This window comes from Emys orbicularis, chromosome 4, assembly GCF_028017835.1.
Source record: "Emys orbicularis isolate rEmyOrb1 chromosome 4, rEmyOrb1.hap1, whole genome shotgun sequence".
In the NCBI taxonomy this organism is placed as follows: Eukaryota; Metazoa; Chordata; order Testudines; family Emydidae; genus Emys; species Emys orbicularis.
Window position 1 is genome coordinate 129,379,000 of NC_088686.1, and position 11,238 is coordinate 129,390,237.

Here is an 11,238-nt window from a genome sequence, read left to right on the forward strand (position 1 = left end):
AACAGACTTCAATGAGAAACTGCAGAACTGGAATTAATTTGCAAACTTTACACCATCAAATTAGGCCTGAATAAAAACTGGGAGTGGCTGGGTCACTACAAAAAGTAATTTTCCCTCTGTTGATACTCACACCTTCTTGTCAACTGTTGGGAATGGGCCACATCCACCCTGATTGAATTGGCCGTGTTAGCACTGACCCCCCACTGGTAAGGCAACTCCCATCTTTTCATGCGCTGTATATTTATACCTCCCTACTGTATTTTTAACTCCATGCATCTGATGAAGTGGGTTATAGCCCACGAAAGCTTATGCCCAAATAAATTTGTTAGTCTCTAAGGTGCCACAAGGACTCCTTGTTGTTTTTGCTGATTCCGACTAACACAGCTACCCCTCTGAAACCAGATATTTGATGGTTATTGTTGTATCATTGGGAAATGGGACTGGTGAGGAAGCGACCCAGGGAGGCAGCAGAGTAGCACTTTGGGCACAGGACTTAGCTGCCGCCCTGGATTGGAACCTGGTGAAGAGGGCTGGCATGGCCTGGGTTCCCCTGCCAACCCCAAGGTCGGGGGAGTGAAGCGGACATAAACCCTCCCCATGAACAGGGAAGAATCTGAGCAAGGGAAGACCCTGAAGACCCATCTCCTAACCTACGGTGCTACTCCATTGCAGGATTCTATGTGCCCTGAAAAGGGTGGATAGAAAGGAGTGACCAAGCTGGATCGGGCGGCACAAGATGGGCAGACTACTGCAGGGCCAGAGCAGCTGTCCCGGGGCTGCCACGAGGGGGCTTTTTCGCCTTTGTGCTGGGCCCAGCCTCCCAACAGCACCAGGGGCTGACGGCACATTGGCTGCTATGCAGGACCCCATTTGTGGCAGTCTAGCTAAGCTCCTATAGGGTACCCCTCACGGCCAGATCCTTACCAACAGTGAACAGGGAGCAGGCTGCAAATGCATCTGGAGGACTCAGGGGTGGCGGTGGAGACCATGTGCCCAGAGAAGGTACAATTGTCTTCTCCCACTTTTAAACTTGTGGAGGGTTCAGGTAACATGCTGCAGATGTTACATCTTGGAGGGACTCTTATATTTTTGGTATGAATTTGATGCCCGGCCTGAAAGCTCTTGGCAATGGGATCCTCAATGCCCTGGCAGTTTCAGGACATGCTACTCTCCCACAGTGCCTCCTGCTCACATGTCTCAGTCCTAATCAGGGCTGGCTCTAGGCACCAACGTTCCAAGCATGTGCTTGGGGCGTCCCTTTTCAAGGAGCGGCATTCCGGCCCTTTGCGGGTGGCTCTTTTCAAGGGGCGGCACTCCATCCTTTTTTTTTTTTTTTTGCTTGGGGCGGCAAAAAACCTGGAGCGGGCCCTGGTCCTAACCCAAAGGACACCCTCCAAAGGTGTATTCAGTCTCTATTAAGTCCTTGGTGGCTGTGCCGAGGTTGCCACCCATTAGTGCCAAGCCTAGTGCCAACTTTTGTGATGAAGACGCCAGTCTGTGGGGAGCCAGCCTGAGATTCACCAAACTCACGTCTCCTGGGGAAAAGAACCACCTGCGATAGCAGCACCTCTGAGTCACTGCCACTGGGTGCATTCCAGTCAGTGACCTTGAGGCGAACGGCTCTTTATTACCCACCCCCAAGTCACGTGCTCCCCCAAGCAAGGAGCCCAATGCCCCTTGCCAATAGCTAGCACTGATGGCGTATGCCCGCCAAACTAGGATGGCAAGAACATCTAACTCTTCCCCAGCCCTGATGTATAAACCCGCCCGGCTCCGCATTAGGGGACAGAACGCAGCCCCTGTCTCTTCCCCAGACAGGGGGACTCTTGCAGCTGCTCCCAAAACAGCCACCAAACACAGGAAATATTGTGGCTGCCACTGGCCTTCCCCAATCTGTTCACCAAATAAAAAGAAGTCACCAAAAAGGGCATTTTACTGCCCTCTTGTGCCTGTTACTCTCCATAACACCCAGCACCGTTGGAAGAAAACCCCAAGCCCGTCTCTGGATTCCATCAGAGGCAAGAGAGGGGGGTGCACCAACAATGGGCCTGGTGCATCGCTGGTGTAACTGGATGGGAGCTGGGAGTGCGCAGCCCCTCTGATAACCAGGCATTTGTGTAGAGGCTTAACCATAGACCCACCGGTTTGGCCGTGGCCAGTAAAATCCCAGCCCAGGAGGGGCCTATTGGCTGGGGATGCGTGTGCCAGGTGGAGTGCTGTGGGAGGCCTTCGGTTCAGGTAGCCAGGGAGAGAGCAGAAGGAGAGAGCTGGAGGCTGCAGGAGAGTTGGGGAGGGTGGGAGAGGGAAGGAACTTAGCCTGTGTTTGCACCTTGTCAGTACCAAGGGGGTTAAGCAGCATATGGAGCAACAACCATGTGTGAAGGACTGGGGGGGAGGGGTGTTTAGTTTTAACCCTTGACCTGATGCTGGCCCACCCTGTGCTTCAGCAAAGTGGAGGTAAGTGGCCCAGGGGTCAGCCCTGACATCCCTTTTGCCCCTGCGGGCTCAGTAATGAAGTGGTTAACTCCCATTTCCTCCCTGATTCAGAAAGCTGCCAGCAGCCCTGGTACTGGGAGGTGGGTTTCAAATGCATTTTACACCCAAGGGGGCAATGCCAGCCCTGGCTTACACCCTCCCGAGCCTCACTGAACTCAATCGGACACAGCCGGGGGGTGCTGCAGGGCTTGCGGGACTGGCCATGGGCTTGTATCCAGTAGGTTCCAGTCTGTGGGCTAGTGAAATGCATTGGGGGGCTCAGGGACACTCCCTGTGGCACTCGGCAGTCTCAGACCTGGCCAGACTCCCTCTCACTCCATGGCAGGGAGGTGCTGGGGGCCAGGAGTGGTGGGGGTCTTGCTCTTGCTGCTCCTGCTCTAGGAATGAGCAAAACTCCAGTCCCCAAGGCAGGAATATCACATGGTGAGATGGGTATGGAGAGTGAGCTGTGGCCACGCAGGGCTCAGGCAGGCTGTCAGAGCCGCTAGGAAAGCCAGGGACCAAATGACTGCAGTCGGAGCTCCCCCTATATTACAGGAGCCAACCCTTCCTCCGTGTCTGAGCCAGGATCCCCAGGGGAGGAGGAAAGGGGGATCCCAGAGGAGGAAGACGTCTAAACTCCACAGCCATCCCAAGAGAAGCTGCTCCATCCAGATTCGAGGCCAGCATCTCTCCCTTGCACCTGCAGAGCCTGGTGCTGGCATGGCTCCCATGTCCCTTCTCCGTTACCCATAGAGCAGCTTATCGCATCGATTGCAAGACACAAGCTGCTCTGCCCTGCCCAGGTGTGGGGGAAGCGCTCTTCAAAGCAGAGCTATTTCTGGAAGCTCCAGGCTCCAAGGGATGAGCGCGTGAGCCAGCGCGCACAGGGAGGCTCTGAAGAGCGTGAAAGGTCAGAGCTGCTGGATCCTGCAGGAGAACAAGAGGGAGGTGGGGAGGATGGACTGTGCAGGAGGTGCTGGGAGCGTGTGCATGAGATCACATGCGTATGTGTACAGTGCCTGGGCTGGTGCATCCAGAGCCATGCTCCATTCAGGAAGGACTCACTCGTATGTGGGGTGGCTCGGCCTGCGGGCCCTAGGGAGACTCCCCAGGAGGGATCCCAAGAGCAGGGTTGCCAGGACATTTGATCTATCACAAGGCGGTTGGGGTTCAGCTTTCTGGCTGCAAACACCGTGCTCGCTGAGTGCATTCCCGGCCAGGGGGCCTGATCCCAAAGGGGAGGAACTGAGCCGGGTGCCTCAGAGCCTGACCGTGCACCACAGTGCCTTGAGGCTCAGCACCTGACCATGTATCAGGGCCAGAGGCACCTTCTACCAGAGAGACTCAGCAAGGCTAGCCTGGGGAGGAGAACAAAAGGCTCCAGAGGTGTATGTGGAACACATGGGACTCAGGCCCCCCAGATGGAGCTGCCCCCACCCCCGTGTGAGGCCCCCTGAGCAAAAATGTGCAAAGATTGGTTTTTGAAAAGGCCACTTGCCCAGGCTGTAGCCAACAACAGGAGATGAAAGCTGCATCCCTCAGACGTCTTCCTCCTCTGGGATCCCCAGCTGGGCATGGAGGGCTTCTGCTGGCAGTGCGTCTGCTGGTGCAGCACAGTCACAGCTCAAGCCCTGCAGCTCCCTAGAGTTATTATTCATCATACAGTGAAACAAGGAGGCCCTGAGCGAGGCCACAGCCCCATCGTGCTGGGTGCTGCACATACAGCCCCTGCCTCAAACAGCATGGACAGGGGGGAAGGGCGCAGAAGAGTGAGCCAGTAGCAGAGCCATGGCTAGAACACAGCTGTCCTGCATCCCCAGGCCTGGGCTGCCTCTCACGGTGTCTCTGGCTGTCTGCACTATCTGCTGTCACAATCATTCGCACCAGCCCAATGCCTGTTTCCTGGGGATCTCAAAGCACTTCACACTCATTAGCAGCCATGTCACTCCTGGGTGCTAGACCAACTGGCTGAATCGCACACCACTCTGGGGAGGAGTGTAAATGAGTCATAAAGTTCTTAGGGTCATGGCACTCCAGGCCAGAGGGGACCCCCACATCACTGTCCAACCGCCTGTATCACAGCCCAATGCCCAAAACGAGACCCAGCTATTACAGCCGAGGCCCCTGTAGTGGCACTGCCCATTGTTACAAAGACACAGAGAGGGCCATGACTCACCCAGAGAGACTCAGGCAGCGTTCCCCTGCTGTAAACACTAGACACTACTGCCTTCCCTCAAGATTATCCCGTTTGTGGCTATTGGACACTGGCTACCAAGCGTGCAGATGCCAGTTGCCAAACTCCCCTTCCGAAGGCAGGACCTAGCTCCTAGGTGCCCTGTGCAGTCACAGCCCCCAGATTCCCTGAACAACGAGTGCTTGGGGAGGGAGCCTCAGAAACTAGCACGCTGAGCGGGGAGCTGCCTAAGCCAGCCGAGGTGACATGCAGAGGGGAGGGGCAGGGCTTAAGCCCAGATTCACACTTCCAATTCATCTGGGCCTTGGGTGCTTGACTGAGGAGCCAAAGGGAGGAGCCCCTCTCTGCTCCGGATCCCCAGCTGGAGCTCCCTCCGGGAGTTAAACATGCCAGCAAGTCAAGCCTTTCTTAGGAACAAGCAGAGACCCCACCCCGTTCCAGCCCGGGCACTCACCTGTCTTCAAGTCTCGTCTCTGCTTGATTGGAAGCTGGGACTTGAGCCTAACTTAGGTCTGCCAGCTGGCTGGTGAGTGCCCCAATCCTCAGGGTACACTGGGCGGGGGCTGTCTGCTGCTCCACTGCGTATAAATAGTGTTCACTGGGCCAGAGACTGACAGTATAGCCCAGTGGTTCAGGCCCTCAGCTAGGCTGGGGAAGGGTCTGGGTCAAGTGCCTGCAGGTGAGCTAGGTGGGGAACGCCTAGTCTGAGAATCCTGCCAGGGCTCTGAGCAGCTCATTCACTGTGGGACAGTGCTGGGACTCGGGCAGGTCTGTGCATGCCTACGGAGGCGCCTAAGTCCCTTTGTGAATCTGGGCGAAGGGCTGCAGCTCTTCCTCTGCCCTGGGGCTCTAGCCCCTGGCACATTTCAGTGGGGTGGTCTCAGGGGAGCCCAGCAGCCTGCCTGCCAGGAAACATCACTGAGTCCCACTGCTCCAGGAAGAGCAAGGGCCAGAGCTCACAGCCCACTAGCAGCCCTCTGCCCGCCAGGGTCCTGCGCATAGGCGGCTAGGTGAATGGATGAGGAAGCACGACTCCTGAGTCCCATTCTCAGCTCTGCTATGAGCTCACTGTCACGTCACCAATTCTGTGTCTTCGCTGCCCCAGCTGTAACGGGGCCGGTACTAGCACTCACCCACCTCTGTGACGTGCTTTGAGATCTCTGGAGAAAGGGCCCCAGTTGACAGAGTGCTCCCTGCTCTGCCAGCCTGCTTCACCCAAGCATTGCATCTGAGTTCAGACTCCAAGCCTGTGGCGAGGCAGGTCAGTATCCTCATCCCTGGTCCGCAAAGGAGGAAACTGAGGCATGGAGCAGTCTTGAGCCTAATTTTCTCAGGTGCTGAGCGCCCAAAGCTCGAACGGGGGTCAAGGGGAGGTGCTGGGCGCTCAGTACCATGGGATAATCAGGCTGCTTCCTTAAGTGCCTCAATGTGGATTTGGGAATCTAGCTTCATGCCCATTTGGGGGGCTCTTGGCCTGTTACGGGCCCAAGGTCACATGGGGCACAGAATGCAGTTCACCTGACTCCGGATTTGTGACCAGAGCCCTGTGCTGAAATCACTGACCCTGCCCTGTCCTGAGCTCAGCTACAGCTGACAAGGCCAGGAGAGAGAGAGACTAGTTTCCATTAGAGCAAGACCCACCTGGCCACAGCTAAAAGCCCCATCGGAGCAGGATGACATTCCTGGCGTCCTGTTCAGGACCCTTTGTTCTGAGCGGCAGGGCTCGGAGCCCGCCAGGTCCCACGCAGGCAGGAGCCATGTTTCGTAATAAAGAGTTTTATTTGGTGCTCCAGGTTGAAACCGTCCTACATGAACATCCTCAAGAGTCCTAGCCCTCGGGAAGCGGTGACGGAGCTCAGATGGTGCTGCTCAGCCTGGGTGTGCTGGCTCGCCAGCTTGGCGCGCAGGACCCGCCTGGAGAGAGCGCTCCCAGCCAGAGCGAGCCCCTGCAGGCTCTGAGATCAGGATACCCCCCAGCTGAGGTTAGTGCATAATCCCATGGCAAAGGTGGCTGGGCCTCTTCTCCTGGCTATTTCCCCCGCCCCCCCCGTTTTGTTTGACAGAGAGGGGCAGGGGCAGGGCCAGACCCAAGCAGAGAAGGTGTTTGGATAAATGCAGCTTGGATCCCACTCGCCCCTACCTTGGGCCGTGTGATGGGTGAAGGCTCAGGTTCAGCCTGGCTCTGATCACGGTTCCTAAGTCTCTGCCAGTGATCAAAGATCCCATGAGGGGGCCAACCAGCGGGGATGACTTAGCCCTGCGGCTGCCCCACTCACGCGTCACATGGGCTCCTTGCGTTAGAGTCCCCTCTGCCACAGGCAGACAGACCAGAGGGGGCGGTTCTGGAAGGGAAAAGATGATTAATGTCAATACAAACAAATCACTATCGCTGTTCCCTTCCCCCTACCCAGTGCCCGGGACAGCCTGCCCTGGGGCACGGCTTCCCATCTAGCAGCAGCTCTGTTCTCTGGGGCGAAGGCTGTATCTGGTGTCTGAGCTGGGCCATGCATGGGCGGGGGCTCCCCTGGGGTTCAAGGGCAGGGGATCCAATCCCAGGCCATGGAGCAGCACTGGGGGACAGGGTGGGAGAAGAGTGCGGGTTGGGGGGAGCATAGGGCCCAGCACTTGAGGTGCTGGGGAGGGAGGAAGAGACCCACAGCCCACCTCCTGCTGGGCAGGTGTCATCAGTCCAGCAGCACTTTGGAGGAGCTTGAGACAGAGCAAGGGGCCTGGGCCAAGCTGGGGAGGGGTTGCTGGAAGGCCACGGGATAGGGAGGGAGATTGTGCTGGAGCCTGTGCTAGGTTCAGGGCATGCCTGGTGGGAGGCTGTGTTGGAGTCTGGGGGCGGGGTGGGAGGAGATGGGGCTGGCTCCTAGGAAACCCCTGTCTCACGGGCTGATCAAAGGTCACTAGTTCAGCTACATTCCCTTGAACGGGTTCGCCTGAGTCTCCACCTGCTCCTTCCACAGACACGTGGCTCCGCCGTGCCTTGTCCAAGGCCCAGCCAGGAGCGTCCTGGCCCAAGCTTGTGCTCTCCCTCCTCCCCGAAGGGATCTCAGTGGGGCAAATCAAGGAAGCGGCATGGTGGCGATGGTGGTGGGGATCCCAGCTGTCCCCCTTTTCCTACTGGGATTAGGGTGGCGAGGTGCTCAGTTTTCGACCAGAAAGTCCAGTAGAAAAGGGGACCTGACGGTGTCCAGTCAGATCTACTGACTGGACACCCAAAGTCTAGTTACTGTAGGCGGGGGAGGCGCTGGGTCATCACCTGCACCAGCCCCTACTCAGCCGGGGCCGCCTCCTACGTGTGTCGCAGGTGGCTGAAGCTCCCATTCTGAAGCTTAAGGTCAGGCTTGACAAAGCCCTGGCTGGGATGATTTAGTTGGGGATTGGTCCTGCTTTGAGCAGGGGGCTGGACTAGATGACCTCCTGAGGTCCCTTCCAACCCTGATCTTCTATTCTATTCCGGGCTCTGCAGGCGAGTCCCTCCTGACCCTTGGGGAGGCGGGGGGAAGGTGGGAGGGGAAAAGCAGCGAGCGATGGGAGGGAGGGAGAAAGAGGAGTGAATGGGGGCAGAGGAGGGCAGGGTTTGGGGGGAATAGGCAGAGCAGGGATGGGGCCTTGGGGGGAAGAGGCAGGGCAGGGGAGGTTCTGGCATTCCTGCTGGAGTGTCCATTTTTAAAATATTACCAAGGTGGTAACCCTAACTGGGATGGAGGTAGGTTCACACAGTTAAGAACATAACATAAGAACATAAGAATGGCCACACTGGGTCAGACCAAACGTCCAGCCAGCCCAGTATCCTGTCTGCCGACAGTGGCCAATGCCAGAGGGAGTGAACCTAACAGGTAATGATCAAGTGATCTCTCTCCTGCCATCCATCTCCACCCTCTGACAAACAGAGGCTAGGGACACGACACAGTTGAGGGGTAGGAATCAGATCATAAAGGGTTTAGAGGATATTGAATTAGAGACCAAAAAATCAATAAAAAAATCAATGCTCTTTTCATAGACTGAATAGAAACATAGAGCTGGAAGAGACCTCAAGAGATCAGCTAGCCCAGCCCCTCGCACCTGAGCCAGGGCCTTTTGGAAACTTACAAGGGACAAATTGGAAATTCCAGGGAATTTTTAACCCAAGAGGCTGTTTCTGCTCCAAGTGGAAAAGGGACAAATCATAGAAATGCTACGATATTGATCTTAGCCAGCCAAAATGACTCAGCCACCAGAACCAGCTGCTTGTCAGCGTGGGCGCTCAGGTGGAGGGAGGACGCGTCAGTCGCCACGGTTGTGTTTATTAGGAAATCATGCCCTGTCGACAGCTGGGGGTTCTGCATTATTCCACACATCAGAAAGACTAGGTTGTCAAGTGCAAAGGTCTGCTACAGCTCGGGCTTGGGCACGGCCTGAATGTAGCTGTCGGAGACCGTGATGTGCTGGTCGAGGAACTCCGAGGTCTCCTCTGCAATCTGCCCGGGGATTCGGAAATCGACGCCGGGCGGCTCCCTTTTGGGAGAGGGGTGGGCAAGAACGTTCCTGCTCTCTGTGTTGCAGCCTGTCCCCTGCAGGAACTGCAAGAAGTTCTCCTCAATGGAGCCTTCGCGGCTGGGCAGCCGGAGGTCCTCCTCTGGCGGCTGCTTGAAGAAGCAGGTGAGGTGCCTGCTGAGCTCCCCACGGATCTGTCGGTTGAGGCACCCGTAAAAGAAAGGGTTGGAAGTGAAGCAAAAGTAGCCAATCCAGGTGACTACACTCTCCACCTGCCGGCCAGGGAAGGACTGAGAGCTCAGTGCCGAATAGAGATGGAAGGAGAAATAGGGCATCCAGCAGAAGAGGAACTGCCCTCCAACTGCTAGGAGAATGATAGCAGCCTTCCCACCCCCAAACGTCCTCTGAGGGGTAGTCCGAGGGGCACCCGAGCTGGTCACCATGGTGGACCTGCTACTGAGGGATTCTGATCGCTGCCGCGGTGTATCCATCCAGGTCGGGAGTGGGCCATGGTGCATGGCAGCCACCCTGGCCACCTTGAACATGCTACAATAGACCACTAGGATGATCAGGACAGGCAGGAGGAAGTAGAAGATGGCAAAGAAAACCACAAAGAACTTGCAGTAGGAGCTCTGGCTCCACTGCAGTGAGCAGCTCCGGCCGCTGTAGGCTGGGGAGGTGCTGAAACGATCCAGGGAGAGCCAGCCCAGGACAGGGATGACGGACATGACCACTGCCTTGATCCACACCCCCACCAGGACGCAGACCACCAGGCCAACGGTCATCTTGACCTCATAGCGCATGGGGTGCACCACATAGTAGTAGCGCTCCACGTTGATGGCCGAGATGGAGAGGATGCACATGCTGATGAAGCAGACGCTCAGGAAGAGGTAGACACGGCACATGGCCTCGCCGAAGATGGTGCTGTTGAAGAAGGCAGAGCTGGACAGCATGGCCAGAGGCATGAGGGTCAGGGCTGCCAAGAGGTCCACCAGACAGAGGTGGAAAACAAAGACAAACTTCCTCAGTGCTGGTGTCTTGATGATGACGGTCATCACGGCCACATTGCCTACAATGGCCGTCAGGTCAATCAAGAGCATGAAGAAGAGCCCAATGGATTCTGAGGCCACGTCCCTGGTCTTGGTGTCTAGGGTGGAATTGGGATGCATGGTGCTCTGGGACATATGGAGCAGTCTTCCCGGCCTGGAGGAATTCCACGCCCACTGTGTAGGGAGTGAAGGCTCCATGGAGACTGGTGTCGACGCCCACGGCACCTCCCCTCACAGGTCCATCATCCATCCTATTCCGGGTCCCCTAGAGTAATCAGAGAGAATTAGCCAGCGGAGAGGGAGCAATCCCAGTCCACAGACTCACATTCTGGCTGGCTCCTTCACCAGCTGCCAAGCCCCAGAGGACAAGTCCATGCTCCAAGGGCATTTACACTTCCCGATGCCGCTGGGTTACACTGGCCATCCTGCTGCTCAGCTGCACCGAATTTCGCACCCTTGTCTCTGTCCTGCTGGATTGTGCTTGGGTGAGTGATGCCCGCTGGTCCAGAAAGGCCATGGGATTGCAGATGGGGCTGTGCGCTGGCTAAGGGTCTCCCACCTGTTTTCAGCCCTCCTGGTATCTCATCTTGCTGCTCGCTTTTCCCCAGCAAAGCTTAGCACCTACAAAGAAATGTAATTCCACGTTAATCACTGCATCGGCTAAGCCGAGAGCCAGGGCCAAACCCTGGGCTTGTGCTGACAATGGGAATTTTGCTGAAAGGACGGACACACTGGAGCACATGCGTACACTCAAGCATGTTCGTAAGTGCTTTGCTGAATCAGGGACACAGATCTGAGTACACACTGAGGACAGTGGTCAGGTTCTGCCCCCCAGGGTCCTATCTGATGCTTATAATCCATGAAACCACTTTGATTTTGGGAGGATTCCAGCCCCTCTGCTGCTCCAAGGGCTCCTCCCAGCTTTGGACCTTGGTTTCCAACTCCAGGGGTATCTCCTAAGATCCCAAAATGGACGGGGTAAACCCTTTATCATTATTAGGGAATGGGCGAGATCTTCCCGGGGTGGGTGGGGGG

The 11,238-nt window shown here is 56.6% G+C and overlaps 1 protein-coding gene across 1 annotated transcript; it reads right to left on the minus strand.

The window, feature by feature from the left end:
• Window positions 1-9,051: 9,051 nt before the first annotated feature.
• GPR61 (G protein-coupled receptor 61) lies at window positions 9,052-10,401 on the minus strand. The gene has a single exon (XM_065404351.1). The coding sequence runs from the start codon at window positions 10,399-10,401 to the stop codon at window positions 9,052-9,054; it is 1,350 nt and encodes a 449-aa protein (XP_065260423.1).
• Window positions 10,402-11,238: the final 837 nt, after the last annotated feature.

What these genes read in the sequence shown, in the direction of transcription:
- GPR61 (XM_065404351.1), bottom strand. Translation starts at nt 10,401, where the DNA reads ATGGAGCCTTCACTCCCTACACAGTGGGCGTGGAATTCCTCCAGGCCG.